General features: G+C 35.9%; 2 protein-coding genes across 2 annotated transcripts in view; one reads left to right on the forward strand and one right to left on the reverse strand.

Moving 5' to 3' along the window:
- Positions 1-19,333, forward strand: part of LOC111416569 (leucine-rich repeat-containing protein 24-like) — a 64,104-nt gene that overhangs the window by 6,581 nt on the left and 38,190 nt on the right. The gene's annotated exons all lie outside the window — the stretch shown is intronic.
- LOC111416566 (uncharacterized) lies at positions 8,137-8,700 on the reverse strand. The gene has a single exon (XM_023048623.2). It carries the CDS (start codon positions 8,698-8,700, stop codon positions 8,137-8,139), a length of 564 nt encoding a protein of 187 aa, XP_022904391.2.

Consider the following 19,333-nt stretch of genomic DNA (forward strand, 5'->3'; position numbering starts at 1 on the left):
TTCCTTTTTTGATCTACCAACTTATTTAAATAAACAAGATCAATAGCTTACATTCAATTGTTAGGACAAATAAGATTTCGGATATCTAGATTCATGTTATTGGCAAAATTAACTTAATAAACTGTTTTTACATTTTTTTCAAAAATTTTCTAGTATAAGCGTACTAAAATTTTACGTCATCGTAAAGAGAAAAAAAAATCTCTATCAAATGAGCCTAACGAAAGGGTACATTGCCATTTAAAAAAAATTAAATGTTATTCGTTGCTCATTTGTTTTCTGAAATAAAAACAATTGAATGGTGTCTTATTATAGCAAATCAAATATTAAACAACTTTTGTATAAAATGTTTTTTTGTAAAGTTGATACTTACCAAGATATATACTATATTCCAGTATATGAAGGAAGTATATAGCGCTAGTTTATCAAACAAGAATGTACAATTCAATTCAATCAATAATATGTCGCGTCGTTTCATATGAAAATCATAATGTTATAAAATAAGCTTGAGCTTTATCTTCGTACGTCAATTATCTAAATACCGAATTCAATGTTTCAACAGCAACTTTCAATGATTATCGATCAAACGCCTGGGTAAGTGATGTTCTTGTTGACAGGCGTTGACATTCGCCTGTTCGGGCCTATAAATAACTCGCGATCAACCTGGTCGAGAATGTTGGGGCGGTTCTGGCGGGATTACAACGTCATCAGGCATTCGAATGTCATTCGAAGGCTGCTGTACGTTTCGTGGATAATGCAACCTGCACTTTGCCAATTATCTGTACGTATTCGAACAGCGGTCGACCATGAGTATCTGTCGGCGGCTTCGCGCTATCGATTTTGGCGGAGGCGCCGGAATATAAAGAGTATATAAAGAGTGAATAATGTCCGCGTTACGTCCAAACGGTTTCATCATAACGCGAATTTAAAAGAAAATTAATAAAAAAGGGTATAAAGAAGGGTAAAAAAAGTAAATATTTTTCCATAAATATGGGAAATAACGAGACGCGCTTCGTTGATGCTTTCTAGTTTGACAAGCTTTCAATCCGCAATCACATATTCATAAAGCCGGGGACGGAAAGCCAGCTGTGTTTATATTAATTCCCGGCAATTTGAGTGCAGAGACGAAAAAAGAGAGAAACTGAGCCCATCGGTTGTGCACATCATGTATTTATTCATACGTCTGCTTTTAGCGTTATTTATTTTCGAGGCGAACACATATACCGCGACGGCGGCAGTGGCGTAGCATCGATCGACCCCGAAACTGGGGGGAAACGTGAAAACACGACGCGCAATTAAAAATACCTCGAATAGAATTATAATAATATTTCAATAACGAGTAAACTAGTAAATGTAAAATGATAAGGACAAGTAATTAGAAAAACGTTAAGTTTCTTAACTATCTCGAGTTGGGATGTTATTTAATTTTGAAATGCGTTGTTGATTATGTTATGTTTGGATTCAAGGTTACAAAAAAAATCCTATATGTATTCATCAGAGGATGAGTCCATTATGACGATGGGCGGGCATTTGCCATACATATAAATTGCGCCCTAATGAGCACGGTGGCAAATTTATCATTTACGCGACCGATGCTTCTGCGACAATTCGCCCTCCTACTGCACTCATTAACGTTAATTTATAATTTAATAAATTTGACCATCGACAAGCTCGCCCCTAATGCGGACTCGACGTCTCTCTGCGCGCTCAATAAATTAACAATTGCGGCGTGACAGTTCGAAATACGTTCGCGCTGCGACCAGATATTCGCATTATTTTTTGCGAATCATTTTCAATTATACGTAAAAACTAGAAAACTGAGCGACGTTGATGTTAATTCGCATAGTATTACAATCAGATCTGACTCTTTCTGGGAGTTTCCACTCCCAGAAAGGCAATTTTAAACGACGCGATTATACGGAAAGAGTAAACAGACGGGATACTTGAAATTCCCGAGTTTTTCCAACGCCCCGAGGGTTGTTCGTCGTTTTTCCGGGACTGCCGGGATTGAGTTGGCCGCGTGCCGATAAGCAAATGCGAAGGTCCGGGTCGATAATTCTCAACGGGACGAGTGCAGTGCACCTCTGATTTCCACTAGGACCAATAAAACGCGGAGCACAAGTTTAACAATATATATCGCCAATTTTCATAGCTGATTTATGTTCGTTACTTTCTAACTCTTTTCCCAATTAATCGTGCTCACACTCGAAACAAACCAACCCCTAAATTTTCTCACCCGAATCACGCAATATCCCCCATCTGGCGCCCTACAGTTTACTGTCAGCACAAAAACGTTATAACTGCCGAGGACCCGAAATGGATCCCTCGTTGGGGATATTTTAATATTTGGGACAATGGAAATGATGATATAGGGTTGGTTGCGGTATGAACGAATATTTCGATTTATCACATTCACAACCAAAACCAGTGTTTACTATCATCTATTACCAATAAATATACAGGGTGATTCATAAGTAATGGGCCAAATTGTAAATGTACGTTCAGGAGGCCAAAATAATAATATTTTCATTAACAATAATGGGTCTTAGTCTGCTCCTTACTGAGATACAGGATGTTAAAGCGAAAAAAATAAAATAGATTTTTGTTAATAGATCAGCTACTTTTCTACATAATGACTCATAGTTGACTTATAGTTTTTGTAAGGGTAAACAATAATGTGTGAGAGGATTTGAGTTAACTCGTAGATGTCGCCACATGCGCCATATGAATTAGATGAAATCAGCTACAAATTTTTTATCGCTCATTATTTTACAACATACTTGTTTAATTTGGATAGCCCCATCATTTCTGTAGAAAAAATCTATACTTGTTTGATCTTGAAAATATTAACGATTTTCGAGATATTTGAATTTTACTAATTCACAACACTACATTTCACGGTGGTCGACGTAGCATTAATCTGTTAAGACACAAGCATGGCATGGAATGTTGACATTTACCTAACCGTAATTGATAATTGATAACAATATTAAACTGAAACCATAAAAAAATTACGTAATAAAACAATTTATTGTACGCCAGTTAATAAAACGAAATACAACATTAGAACAGACTTGAACTAAGACCACTTACGACAACTGTTATCAAAACCTACATGTTAATGTTGTGCGAAGTTAAATTAAATTTAAGCTTAATTATGAGCTACTGCAAAAGGTTTTCAACATGACCACCACCAGCATTTATACACGCATTTAACCGTTTGGTTAAGGATTGTCTGACTTTAAAAAATGTAGCAGGATTATTTCGTATTGAATTGGCTGCATCTTGAATTCTATTCCATAACTCGTCTCGTGTATTTATAGTAGGTTCAGCATAGACCATTGATTTCATGTAACCCCACACATAAAAATCAAGTGGATTAAAATCGGGACTGCGAGGTGGCCACTGAAATTCACTACCACGTCCAATCCAACGGTGAGGGAATGTTTCATTCAGATGTTCGCGCACAGCACGTGAAAAATGTGGAGGAGCACCGTCTTGCATGAACCACATATTTCTTCTTAGTTGTAATGGAAGATCTCCCAAGAGGTCGACTAAGTCATTATTTAAAAAAATTAAATATGACTCTCCATTTAAATTAGGAGGTAATTCAACTGGGCCCAGTAATGTATTGCCTATTACACCGCACCACACATTTATTTTAAACTCGTGCTGGAAATGTCTATCTTTTTTTAAACGAGGGTTTTCGGTTTCCCAGGCATGACTATTTCGCCAATTAAAAACTCCGCGTCTGGTAAAGGTTGCTTCATCCGTGAAAAGAATGTTATTTAGGAATGTTGGATTATTATTCAATTTTCCTTTTAGCCACTGACAAAATTGAACTCTGATTCGATAATCTGTTGGAAGTAAATTTTGCACAGGTATAAAATGATAGGGATATAAATTTTCCTTGTGTAAAATTCTAGTCACGGATGGTTGGCTTATTCCAGTTGCTGCAGACAATCGACGAGTGCTTATTTCAGAATTTTGCGCAATTCTTACCAAAATTTCATCTTCTTGCTGCGGAGTGATAATCTTAGGACGTCTTGTATGATATTTTGGACGAAATGAACCTGTTTCACCCAATCGATTATAAATATTTTGAAATATCTTCCGGTTTGGCTGCCTTCTGTAAGGGTACATTTCACGATATTTTCTGGATGCTGCTTGCCCAGAAAAACGTTCTTGTGCGTAAACGCATAACATGTCTCTCATTTCTTCGTTTGAAAAGTGATTATGTCTCGGCATTTTGATTTATGTTAGGACAAGAATGAATCAGTTTACTTAACAATAAAATGTTTTAAACTATTCATTAAACATATGTTATATTCATTATTCATATGGCGCATGTGGCGACATCTACGAGTTAACTCAAATCCTCTCACACATTATTGTTTACCCTTACAAAAACTATAAGTCAACTATGAGTCATTATGTAGAAAAGTGGCTGATCTATTAACAAAAATCTATTTTATTTTTTTCGCTTTAACATCCTGTATCTCAGTAAGGAGCAGACTAAGACCCATTATTGTTAATGAAAATATTATTATTTTGGCCTCCTGAACGTACATTTACAATTTGGCCCATTACTTATGAATCACCCTGTATAAATCAACATTTAATGGATTTAAAAAAGTTGGTTCTTGTAAAATATACAGTTCATTACTTCGGGAATTCCATCATACCCTCTCGGAATTATCGGGATTTTCTGAAAGAAATTGCTTGACCTAAATTCAATGCAATCGGTAATTTGGTAGTAATCTCGTTCGGAGTTTATTTTCGCGACAAAGGCTGCATTAGGCAAACCGGATATTTTTATACAATAATTCGTCGTAGCTGGGAATTGTAGAACTTCTTTGATAACAAGTTCTCCGATGGCGCGCAACGAGTACTGATAATTTCAAAGAGGGGGAAGCTCGGGGTAAGTTTGATTTATTTTATGGGTCCCGTTTCGAAAAGCAATTACCGGTAGGTGGAAACCGCTGTAAGGACAAGGAATTAAGGACGCTGCGAGATTCCATTGTAAGAAGAGATAATAGGATTAACAATTGAATACCGATTGCGGGGGATCCCCGTTATGACCAGACCGTCCTACACGGTTTAATTAAAATTAAATCTATAAAATAAGAGCTATTAGTTTTACGTTTCAATTCCGGGTTGTGACGCGGTCGCGGTTTTGCGATATAACCGGGAGATTAAATTAACGATAAAAAGTTTTCAATTCGCTTTTGGTGAGTCGCCTTTTTACCACTAACGAGGTACGTTTTTGTCGTAATCACCTGCTGCCCGCGGAATTTAGCAACACGGACGGCATTAAACCCATAATAATTTAAGGGGACGGCACTGCACGTTAGCGGGTAAATAATGCCACCCTCCTCTTTACCCTCGCCCACCCTCATCGCTTTACCGTAGTCGCGCCCGCAGGCGACCATGTTTTCGGTTAAATAACGTAATATATAGATGGCGTAATGGTTATGGTCGCCCGGTAAGGGGTAGTTAAAATATCCGGGATTCGGTTTCGGATACCTGCAGGTGGTTTAAGCTTAAAACCACATCATTATCATTAAAAATAAAAATCGTTAATCAAAAATCTTTATTTTTCTAAATCCTCGGACTGGATTTTTGGGTATCGATCGTCCCTTAAAAAGCGGTTAATCTAAATTACAAATTGTCCCGCGAAATGTCCACTTAACCCGATGCCATGGAACGCTATCGGAATTCTAAATTCCATCGATCGCGGATTACGCGAGCAAATTACTCCACTTTCAAAGTGGGTTTTATACAAGGCCGCGCCGTTATTTAATATAACCACGATTCTTCGTTCATCCATTTCATAGTATTGTGTATAGTCGTCCAAAACGAAATTGCGGAGGATTTACTTCCCGATCGATTTTAAATCCACTGTTTTCAGAGTCGACTGGTGGCCTTTGAAACCCAAATCACGCGGTCAAGAGGCTTTTGAGCTTCGTACTCTTTCCTTTTTGCGTTACGAAATCCACCGGTCTGAGGTTACCCGGGGTTCCCTCCATCAGCGAAAATCGTTGACAGAAGAAGAGCATAGCTTCAAATCCGGGCGCGAGTGTAATCCGGGACACGGTAGGTCTCAGTCGACGAGAGACGACGTTTAATTTCTGGGGCAAATATGCGCATTTTTAACGTGCGGAAATAGGAATGGGAGGCGACCGACTTCATCGAGTTCATACATTTTAATTCCGCGCTTCACACGCCTTAATTTTCGCAATGGAAAACTTTAATAATCTCACCGGGCAAAAAAAAATAAATGCCCGGCGATCCAGTCAAACTACCCCCGGACCAAGCTATAATAAAACTTTGTCGCCCCCATAGTTCCCGGGAAGTTTTCCGGGAAACTGTAAAGACGCCTCGTTACATCGAGTCCTGGCGCCGGCTTTAATGTCCGCGAGATGGGACCCGCGACCCGCCGGAGTTGTAAAAATTTCCTCCTTCGAAGATATCCTACTTTTCGTAGCCATTCAATTTCCTAAATTCGAACTCGTTTCGAATGTAATTAATTTTTATCATAAAACTTTTAACATTTAACCCAACCACATTTCGATTACACTATTACAATTTACAATATTACCGTGACGTTATTAAATTACCTTAGGTCACGTCACTCACAATGATAAACAGCGTGTACATACATGTTCGTGCAACCCTATTATATCCATCAAATAGTTAAATGAAAAAACTGAATTATAGTGGATCTAATAATATACAGGGTGTATTTGAATGACTGCAACAAACTTCAAGATATGAACGACTTCAGCTCCCTCTAAAACACTACACCCCTCTAAAAATGACGGAAGATTTTGGTTTAATTTTTTTTTCTCAAAATCCATAAACGCTAGGAAAATGAAATTTTGGGAATATGTTTAACTCATAATAGGGCACATTTCGCCCTATTTGTACTTTCAATTTCAAAATTTCATTTTCCTAGCGTTTATGGTTTTTGAGAAAAGAAAATTAAACCAAAATTTTCCGCCATTTTTGGAGGGGTGTAGCTCCTTATTGGAGCCGAAGTCGCCCATGGTTCATATATCAAAGTACCTTTAAAATTCACTAAAAAATCGCCCCTTAAAGTTTGTTGCAGTCATTCAGATACACCCTATATATATCACATTTCAGTTTGGATTTTTTTTGTTCAATTACTTTAATATAAAAGGATTGGTTTTATCGTTGTCAGAAACAGCCCCGGATCTACAATATTTTTTAAGCGGGGCAAAAACTGAAAAATGCCGCCCCCACCCACTTATATTTATTTTTACCTTTATATCTATATAATTTCAGCTATCAGATGTCCATTAATTGATTGACATTTGGACATAGCTTACATAGGCCTTCCGGAAATAATGCATCCATCGCTGTTCTTTCTGTGTTAAGCCTATTTATTCACAGATGTATAGACATGAACGTGAAGGATAAATATTTTATACACAGCACAGGATATTATTTAAAATAAAAATATGTATAATAAAAATAAAAATCAAATATATTATAGCTTTTGTGAATTGAAATTACAATTTTACTCTTTGAGCTTATTGTTCAGCAAATAAATCTATGGCCTTGTCATAATTTAACTCGTGTGCAATTCGATTTTCTATATCTAAGATTGCAAGACTCGATAAACGTTCTTGGCACATAGAAGATCGAAAATAATTTTTAATTAGTTTTAGTTTGCTAAAACTTCGCTCACAGCTTGCGGATGTAGTAGGTAGCGTACAGTAAGTTCGCAGGGCAATACAAATATTAGGAAAAGCATCTTGCAAATCATGCGCATAGATCTGTTGCAAAAGATAGAAACCGTTATCCTTTTTTATATCACCAAATAAAAGCGGAGCTTGCTCTTTAAAAACGTAGAGTTCCTGGCAGAATTCAACTCGCTCGTATTTTTGAGCCAGATCTGCTCAATACTTTTGCAGTTCTTCAATTTACATTTTCAAAATATTAGTACCATTAAGAAAAGCAAAATTCAAATTCAGCATGGTAGCACAATCAAATCTCTTTTTAATTTCTGATATTATTCGATCAAATACCATCATTATTTCTTTAGAAAATAGTTAAACAGGTTGGAGTGTTTGTAATTCGTCTTCACACATCTCATCGAAATGTTTTTTACGTTTACGTTTGCGGATATTCCATTATATTTTGTCTCATTTTTTGCAAAGTTTTGAGCAGACCATCCATTAGTGCGACGGAACGGGCAAGGATAATATCTTCTTTCTGAATTTCTATATTCACTCGATTGATTTCGCGGAGAATATTCGCCCAAATAGTTAAATTAACAATAAATTTAAAATCCTTTATAGCAGTTAAGAGATGACATGCCTCGTACTTAGCTTCTGGAGCATGAGAAGTTTGCTTAACTTCTTCTAAGGCTTCCGCTATTTCTGGCAAATTATTTAATAGGGCATTCACAGCAACATGTTTCGCCGGCCATCTCGTCTGACTACTTCCTTTTAAATTTGTTTTAACGCATTTTTTCATAATGTCCCACCTGGTAGCGGAGCCAACAAAAAAGCAATCTACTTTTTGAATCACTCCAAATAGGTTAATAGCTTCCTGGCATGATGAGGCAGAATGAACACCTACAAGATTTAAGGAGTGAGCCAAGCACGGTACGAACTTGGCCAACTCATTCTTTTCTGCAATCCTGGCTTGTACTCCTTTATGGATGCCGGCCATATTGGTCCAATATCTAAATCATCAACTGCCAATTTTTCTAAAATCTGTTGACAAATGTCCTCTCCTGTCTTTCCAGCAATTTCTATGAAATTAATGAACCTTTCTTTTATTTCACACACATCTCCAGTTCTTTTTACATATCGAATTACCTGGCTCATTTGTTCTGTATGGGATCTGGAGTGCAGTCGAACATTATAGTGTAGTATTTGGCTTCTTTGATGTCATTTAAAATGCTATTTCTAACTGTTTTTTGCCATTATGTTAATCATTTCATTCTATATTGTCTTTGATAAATATGATACTTATCCCTTTTTAAGTGTTCTAATTGAAACTTAAGAGTTGAATTATGTTTGGCGAGCAGGGAAATTAAGTTCAAGAAGTTACCTTGACTAGGCTGAGGACATTGTGTGATGAGAAGAAAGGCAGTTTGTGGATAGATACAATACACCATCCATAACAATACGCAGGATCTGTCTCCATTTTTCTTTCTCTAAGTGAATTACTCTCTCAATGTCTTGATCAATACCCTGGCATGATTTCATTTGTTGTACCCGTGTTTTCCACTTGATCATACACTCTTTGGGCATTTGAGTTGCCTCGTGTTCGGTTAATCTCTCTGAAACTTTTTTCCAATTAATAAACCCTGTAGGACATAATGCAGATGTGGCGGTAGAAGACGGTTACTGGTAAATCTTGCAGCACGCACAAAAACTTGCATTTTTTGTCTTAGAAAATATAAGCAAAGATCTTTTAACCCTTTCGCAATTAGCCAACGTCCTGTACCGCATAGAACATACTTGTACTATTATTTATTCCGTGGTCAAAGTTAAGTAAATGATGAGTTGCCTATTGGTCTGTAAAGTATGAATTTGGCCGCCCTATGAACTTGCCGCCAGGGGCATAGACCCCGGCTTGCCCCCCCCTAGATCCGGGGCTGGTCAGAAACACAAATAAAAAACTTGAGGTATAAAATTTTAATTAAATCTAGCTTTTAATGGAATCAATCTTTTATTCCTATTCCGAAGTACCAATAGATTTTAAAGTCCCGTGATGCTGCATTTGCTTCTGGTTAATGATAAGACAGCTTTAATTATATAGATTGTTTTTAAGTCTTTTGCAACTACAGTGTGTCCCCGGATTGTGTCCCCGTAAGGTATAATTGACGATAAATTTTTGAATTCAAATTCCATCTTTTACAATTAAAGTCTGGATGTCACAAAACGAAATATAACCAAGTTTTACGTCAAATGTCCTCAAACTACCAAAGTTAACGCAAGAAGTTTGTCAACCGTTGCAGGTAAAGTGGTCTTTCTGAGCAATGTACAACAAAAGTTGATTAAGATAAAATGTTTGTTATGTTAAATTATAGCCATATGCGGAATTTTATTAATTTAGCACATAAAAGAAAAAATTAGTTTTTTCTTGAAAATTTTTTTCTAATATTCCGTTTTACAATAAAAATAAATGATCTGAGTGAACTAACAATTATCATTTGATAGCTTAGCTTTAGCCTATTGTCAAATATTAATTGATCATGTTTACATTACAACATAAAATATTTATAGTGCAGTGCTATGGATTGTGGAACATTAGTTACAATGCAGTTTTAAGGCAATTTGAGGAAAAATTTGGATTTTTAGTACTACAACAACAATTAAAAGAGTTGTTAAAAAATTTCAGAAACAGGCAATGTGGAAAATAAAAGGAAGGAAAAAAAGCTTTTAGATGAACATGATGCGGGGTCGATTGTTGCAGTAACAAACGCAATGGATTACGGTAAAGTATCGTTAAGAAAAAGGGCAGTTCAAGTCGGTATAAGTAAATCCCATGTACAAAGAATTTATCGAGAAAATAAAATATTGCCGTACAAACCAAAATTTAACTACACTATCGAATTAGGTGATGAAGCAAAACGTTTAGATTATTGTTTGTGGCTTGGGTACAAAATTTTGAAAGACAGAACTTTTTTAAAAAGCATAATATTTTCGGACGAAGCATCGTTCACCACTAATGGAGTGGTTACATCACAAAATTGTCGATTCTGGTCAAAGACTAATCCACATTATCGCATAGCTTGTGTGCTGGTGTGCTGTTTCGTGGGACGGTGTTATTGGACCTTCCTTCATAAACGGCAATTTGAATCAACACCGATATTTGGAAATACTAGAAAATTGTTTATTTAATTATCTTCACGGCGTGGATTTAGAAAAACGCAATAAATTATATTTTCAACAAGATGGTTGCGGCCCACATTCGACTATTTTAATTAGAAATTATTTAAATACGTTATTTGGAAAAAATTGATTGGTAGATGTGGTCCGCAACCATGGCTGCCAAGAAGTCCGGATTTAACTATTATGGATTTTTATTTTTGGGGTTATGTAAAACAAAAAGTGTACACTGAAAATTTTAATAACAATTTAGACCGTTTCAAACAAAAAATTGAAACTGTTATTAGAGAAATTCCGTTGGACCATATTTGAAAAAGTTATAAACAACGTCGGAAAAGGGCTGAATTATGTGTTAGTGTTGGTGGTGGTATCATTGAAGAAGCTTTTATGTTAATTTAGTTTAGATTGAAAATGTTTTGTTAATCTTATGATTTAAAAATCTGCATTTTGCTTTTATATCCTAAATTAATAAAATTCGGCATATCGCTATAATTTAACATAACAAACATTTTATTTTAATCAACTTTTGCTGTACATTGCTCAGAAAGGCCACTTTACTTGCAACGGTTAACAAACTTCTTGGGTTAACTTTGGTACTTTGAGGACATTTAACGTAAAACTTGGTTATATTTCGTTTTATGACATCCAGACTTTAATCGTAAAAGATGGAATTTGAATTCAAAAATTTATCGTCAATTATACCTTACGGGGACACAATCCGGGGACACACTGTATATAACTTAAATCTTTCCAGTAAGTCAGCTCTAAAGACACATTATAGCTTATTTTCTCGATTATATTAGCTTCCATAACACGCTCTTTCCTGGAACTTTGTAATTTGTGGCGTAACTTTCTTCTTTCTCATGTCGGGGTCAAGTAAAAAGCTATTTCAACCCTAACAGCTTCATTCTTCTTCTTCAATGACTTCGCAGACTGTTATCGGTCTTTGGTCTCTCTCAATTTTTGCCACTCTATCTATGACCTCCCTCCTCATGTTTCTGGACAAAATCATATCCTTGTCGTGATCATCGCGTCTTCCTCTAAGTTACTTTCCTATCCTTCGTCCTGTCCATTGTAATCTGTGCATCTTGATGTGCTCTGAAAGTGTGGGCTATATGTAGCATCCTGAGAAGAAATAATTTAATAACACTGGTAATGATTTTTTATTTACAATAGAAGAATTAATAATTTTTAACCATTTTTTAACTCTTCCAAAAAAAAATCCCTTTAAAATGTGTATTTTTTTGCACATTATTGTTTTTTTTTTTGTTTGAGTTTTTTTTTCGTTAATAGTACATCCGATAACACTTCCAATGTCAATTTTCATGTAATTTCAAATTTCAGAAAAAATTGAACAGTTGCTTTCATCCGGCAATCGTGAAAAATCATCGTTTAACGTGGCGCAAATTGCAAAAATAGTCATACACGGTTGAGTGTAACCGGATCAAACGTGCTCCCTTTTTTTTCTCGATCGTCAGCGGTGGTTCTATTACGATAATGGGGTACAATCGCGGCGTGGGCGAGGGTTGGGGCTTTGAGCCGTTTTTTGACGGGGTCCAAACTGAGAGGAAAGCTTTTTTGGACGATTTCGAAACGCGCGTGCTATTATTTAGAGTCGCGCGCTCGGTCGCGCACAAACTTTTATCAGATCCACATAAATCCCGGGAAAGATAAAAAGTGCGCTTCCCGGGTTTCCCGGCCGGCAATAACTGTTAGTCATAGATATTGCACCGCGGCAACAGTATCGCGGATGGAAAATAATTTATGCGATTCTGGTCGAGGACGCGGCGCGAGATTGCGCGTGGAAAAAATTCACCGAAACCGTAATTAGCTTGATTAATCACACGTTGGATCGAGTTGAGATCTAAATTATCCCAACACCACCGTAATTGGATGCGACAAAAAAATTGCACATACCACAATAGAAATGAAATCACTAATTCGAACACGATCTTTCTATTTCTATACAAGCTTGACCCTCTGACGATTAGATTTCCAGACCGTCGCAAACAGAAATCGAAAATCAACCTTCTAAAGAACCCATTCCCTAAAAAAGCCTATACTATGGTATAGAATTTGTGGGGTTCGAAGCGCGTTTCCAAGAATGTCATTAGTCGAGCTTTCTTTTCGGTTTTTTTTTCTGCGTCTACAGTCCGTTCCCTTGGGATAATAAGAAAAAACACGTTTATTTGGTTCGGGGTATCGGTCGTTCGGAGCAGGAACAGCCGGTAACTAACGGGAGGACGTGCGGCTGCGTGAGTGATTGACATGGACACGTCGAACGCCGGATCGCTGCTGATTGATCGATGCTACCCGTTACTGACTGACAACACAAGAGGAGAAACTACCCTCCCAATCTACAACCGGCAATTTTAGTTCTTAGCAAATATTTGCTCTTCCGAATAGAACCGAATTAAATCGCGCGAAAAAAGTCTTCCCACGTGCAGGCAAACGGCAGGTGAAAAGGTTAATCAGCAAAACTAATTAGAGAAGAGCGGCCGCTCCAAGAAACTACTAATTAAAAGTTTGTAATGAGCGCGCCAACTCGAGATGACATAGCAAGAACACTTTTCCCCTTAAAACATACCCCTTCTAAACAACGAAAACAAACATTATTTTTCCTTTACATTTTGTTTTCTCGAAAATTAATTACCTTTCACACGAAATTACATCCGGTTTATCAGCATGATATTATCAAATATTTCATAATTGACTTATCTATAGCGAGATGGAGGTGGTTTTTGAAATTTCCTGCTTCGGGACGTCGTTGTCGTCGTCTTCGCTCTCACACCGTATGTCCTTGTGTGTCGAGGTTACGTCGTTAGCCGACGCGAACACGTCTCCAGACGCTCCAAAGGCACATCATTATCACATGCACGCTCAAGACACGAGAGGAGTTAAATCACAAAATCAATATATACAGACGCGGCAACGCTCATCCGGGCGTCGTTGTTACATCGGCTTCGTGACATCGTGCATAACGTATGAGGGAATTCTGAACGCACTTATCGCAAGTTTGAGTGGGTTCAAATAAATCCTCCATGGACGTGCATACTACGTACAAATCATATCCAATTTCGCCCGAATCAGGATTACTAACCACTTTCAACACCATTTTAAAGTAAACAGAATTTCAACTACTGCTTTGTTTACAGTGTTTGATTATTTTCAATATCATATACTGCAATCCATGCAATCGAGATTTAACTATGCTATAATTGTGCATCTGCACCCTCGACCATTATTGATGATATTATAGCTGCGAAGGGCAACAGTGCTGTCACGGTTTTGATATTGTTCCACATTAGTAAAGCGTTGATATAATTAATCATCAGCGTTACACTGCAGGAAATAATAAAATCTTAAATCTTTGAAACAAAAACATGTGCGAAAGAACTCATCAAGTATGATATATATTCCTCATAAATTGATGTAACACGTTTTAGTTGTTTCAACTCAAATTTGCACGATTACCTTTAAAATTGTCTTGATGAATTCTACTTTAAGTTAATGCGGCGAGTTATATACTTCTTCTGGCACGACATCAAAAATTAATGATGAGGGTAAATGCTCATTATTCTAGGCATGTTACAAGTTGAAAAAGTTTTATTCGAAGAAAGCTGTAAAATATCTTCCAAATCAAAATTTAAAACCTGAAGGGAGCGTTAATTTATCCAGAAATAATTACTTAAAAATTTAATATTAAACATCTCGATGTATTTTCCATTGATAAAAAACTGCAAATTATGTGGAAAAATGAACCACCAAAAATATTTAATAACACCGGCCGACAAAAATTTAAATGTTTTTCTAAACCAACAACTAGACTATACTATCCAGAAGGGTTTTCACGTTCTAAATCCAAATTTAACCTCAAAAATGCTTCATCACGTAAGGTTTTCAAAATATCTTAGCCAAAATATGTTAAAAATGCGGTTTCTGGTCGTATTTGTGGTTATAGTTCACATGAGGGAGTTAAAAGAAACAATTTTTTTTTAGAAGTTTTGAAATTATTACCCTTCCCCTTTAAAACTCTTTTTCAATTACTTAAATATCTTTTTTCTTCTTCGAGATATCATCTGTTGAAATTAATAAGTACATCGGTTTGCTCTGTCCTTGATAAACTGATGTTGAGTTACATCAAGTTAGCGATGTTGACGCACAGTAAAACAAATATGCGAAAATGTGATCAAATATCTAAAAATGAAGCTTTAAAGTTGAAATTTTTAACCATGCATTTATCTTTTAACCAGGAGGTATTCAATTGAGAAACTGGACATTCAAAATCCAGTTAATTTTTATGAATTTATTTGGTTTGTTAGCAAAGTTGTAGTTTTAATGGGAAAACTATAGCAGTATTTACAAAAATAAAATGATTGCTTACGAAATTTATTCATTCAAAAAGAGACAATTTACATATTATTTTTTATTTAAGCTTTATAGCGTTTTATAACAACTATATTGGATTTTCTACAAAAAAATTTTAAAACGATGGAATATTAATATAAAAAAATATGAGGCGGAAAGCTTATTCTTTAGTGACTTTTTGCGGAAACTTCGAAACACGTCCTTATCGCAGAACCATTAATGAATGGATTAAAAAAATTTGTGGAATGTTACAACATACCTATGAGAAATTTAGTTAAACCGTGGGTACCTACATCTATTTGTACTACTTGTAGATTAACTCTGATTAATTGGAACGATATGAAAAAGGAAGTTGTCATTACACCAACCATGTGGTACGAGCCTATGGATCACAATGAAGACTGTTACTTCTGTGCCTGTGATATAATAGGTTGTAATAAAACAAATAAAAGAAACATATTATATTCTAACGTACAAAGCGTAACACCCGCCAAGAAAGGAAAAATAGCGAGATTAGACAAAGTACCACCTAATAAACATGAATGTTGTTTGGAAGAAATGAGTTCTGTTGAACGTGAAAAGGACAGTGATTATGAGGATTCTGTTAGTGCCAAAGACCCTGAACTTTTTGATCAAGATTCATTAGATGATCTTATTCGCGATCTTATTCTTTCTAAAGATTCAGCTGAATTATTGGCTTCAAGACTTAAAGAGAGGAACATGTTGTTACCCGGAACAAAAATTACAGCGTACAGAAGAAGAGATGAGGAATTTCTGAAATATTTTTCTAGTGAAAATTCCTTAGTTTATTGTAATGATATAGAAGGACTTATCAATACATATCAAGTAGATGTGTATAAGTCCGATGACTGGCTTCTCTTTATAGATTCTTAAAGCAGTGTTGCTCCATAACGGCAATAAATACGCAGCAATCCCTATTGGTCATTCCACCAGGCGAAAAGAATCATACGAAGACCTTCAATTTGTACTCGAAAAAATTAATTACAACATCCACAACTGGATTATATGTGGTGACTACTTTAAAATGATCAATATTTTGGTTGGTTTACAATCAGGAAATACAAAAAATCCTTGCTTTCTCTGCATTTGGGACAGTCGTGCCCGAGAACAACATTGGATTAAAAAAAAGTGGCCTGAAAGATTTGATTGGAAAGTTGGTTCCAACAATGTTGTTTACAAGAGTCTTGTTGACACAATGCGTATTTTGTTACCTCCACTCCATATCAAATTAGGCTTGATCAAACAATTCGTATAAGCCTTAAATACTGAAGGAAACTGTTTTAAATACATTAAGTCTGCATTTCAAAATTTAAGTAATGCTAAAGTTAAGGAAGGTATTTTCGTGGGGCCTGATATAAGAAACTTAATGAAAGATGACGATTTTATAAGAACAATAACAGATAACGCAAAAAATGCTTGGTTAAGTTAAGAAGTTGTACAAAATTTCCTGGGTGTTATTAATTTCTTAGTTTTAGGGGACAATTTCTCAGAGATTAAGAAAAATATTTAAGTGAATAATATAAGATTTAGTTTTAAATGGCATAATGACTTCTGTGGAGAAAAATTATCTTTTGATGTAAATTCAGCCTTGAATGTGCTGAAAAATCGTGTTTTTCGCATATTTTAGGTAAGATATCTTGAAAATCTTAGGTGATGAAGCAATTCTGACGTCAGATTCGGATTTAGGGTATCGAAAATTATTTGGAAGGTATAGTCTAGTCTTTGGTTAAAAAATTTGTCGGCCTGTGTAATTTAAACGTAAAATGAATTCTAAAATATATGAGTAACGACCTATATGTAAGAGAATCTAAGGTGTACATTAGTACACCTTAGATTCCATGATTCTCAGCACATAAATAAAAAATAAAACATTTTTCATCGTTGTTATCATTGGTTTAATTTTATAATTACATAAACGATGAGTTTAGAAGAGATTTTAACTAAAATAAAAGATATAAGGCAAAAATTAGTGTTTAATGTGCCAAAATACCCCACGATAGAGTATTTAATGATTATTTAAGGATTAAATTCAAAATTTTCCTTCTCTTGTAAAAATCCTTAAAAGATCTGATGCATACGAGATATACCAATAACATTGTACATTCCACCAAGAAAATACAAAATGTGATTTTATATGAACGTAAAGTTAATATTGATCTGTTAAAAATATCGTACCCTGTTTGTAATCGAAATCCTCTTTGGAACAGTAGCGCCTTGGATTAATAATCCTATGCCGGACGGATGTCTTGGAAAGTGCACACCCACGTCTACCAATATTTGTACAAGAGATAACAAATAGCCGGTCCGATATATAGATTGCGTTTCACCAGAGGTCGAAATGGAAAAATGTGAGCGGTTGCTGCCGTTCGAGTTCGACGGAAATTTATCGTCGTATCGGCGACCGTGTACCAATCTACGACGTTTTAAATCAAGTTTGTTATAACTAAGTTGTCACTGGCATGTGATAAAATGTATCGATTTTTGGAGGGATGAGGGTCGAACTCATTAATTGCGGTCGGTTGCGTTTCGTTTTGCCTTTCGGTTTAAATCGTCGAATTTATACCCCACGTCGCGCGAATAAATAAATACAACGAAACAAACAAATTAATTTATCCAGCGAGTTTCGGTTTTTTATAGTAAACAACACGCGATCCTGAAAATATGTTGAATCGAAAGACGGTCTTGTATTAATTAATTTCAGCGGGCGAGTAAGCAAAATTTAACGTGGATGATCTTTTTCCAGGCGGACGTCCGGCACTGCTGCTGTGGACAGCACCTTTTTAACAGCCCCACCCACTTGTTAATTATTTTAGTGCAAACTCTACGGTTTTACGTTGTGAAACGACGAAAATAAACCTTTAAACAAAGCCATCCTCCACGAAAACTCGAGTAAAAGGATTGATTTTTAAGGGCGAACGTTTTATCTAACGCGAAAAGCTTTCTTAACGTTTACGATAATGGGCTATCGCGTATTCATAACGCTCCCTACCGGTTTATGAATGTTTTCATCTCCACCTTTTTTAAAATTCGCTACGATTCTCAATCGCTTAATAAAATTTTTTCGAGATTTAATAAGAAAAGAAGATGTGTGTCATTAAACTATGATGGTAAAAGCTGTTTTATTACATTAACAAGTACCAGATTGTGCTCTCAAAGGAGAAGAGAAACTCGAACCCCACGAGTTCGGTTAAGGTGCTATTAGTCGAAATTTAGAAGTGTAACGAAATGAGACCCTCATCTAATCACGGCACGATTTAATTTGCTTACGAGGATTTTAATATTGCTTACCACACAAATTGCGCCTTTAACGACGTAAACCGCTCTAATTTTAATACGCAAAGTCGTGTATTAACGTGTTTAGCGAGCGCTTGCGTGGCCACAAAACCTCCTCGCATTCATTCATACCATATTTGCATTTGTATGAAACGCAATTAATTCTAGCCTGTAACTCTCCGGCCAACTTCAACTAAATCGCTTTGTTAGGAAACTTACGCATTAAATTTAATTGTATGCAATTTATTATTTCAAGGATGTGTTGGAATTCTATTGTTTTCCCGAAAAACTGAAAACTTGTTATTTTTTCTTAATATAACGAAGAATTATTTAGTTGCCCCTCGACATTGAAAAGCTTTTACTTTGGCCGTAAAAGAAAATTGAAAAGTTCCAATATGGCCAAAACCATTACAAACTCCTTTTATCGCGAACAATGCCCACTACGAGACCTAATATTTTTTTTCAAAATCTTTTTAATGTTAAAAGAATAACGGTTTTATTTTCTGAAAAACACATTACATCAAATTAATGCGTATTAATTCATTAGAAAAATGTTAATGATGAAATGATTCTTACATTAAATTAAAGCTTAAACCTTTTTCTTTTAGAAAATATAAAAGTTATTGGTTTTGCATTAAAAAGATTTTACAAAGAAAATGTTAAGAGCTTACCCAGGTAGTGCGGGATGCAACACTGAAAAGGGAGTGTGTACGTAGGGGGACAAAGTGGGAGGAACGACTGGTATGATGGCGAGTGCAAGAAGGCGAAGAGGGAGGCGAGAAGGAGGTTGAGGCTGTGGA

This window comes from Onthophagus taurus, chromosome 11 (assembly GCF_036711975.1).
Source record: "Onthophagus taurus isolate NC chromosome 11, IU_Otau_3.0, whole genome shotgun sequence".
In the NCBI taxonomy this organism is placed as follows: Eukaryota; Metazoa; Arthropoda; class Insecta; order Coleoptera; family Scarabaeidae; genus Onthophagus; species Onthophagus taurus.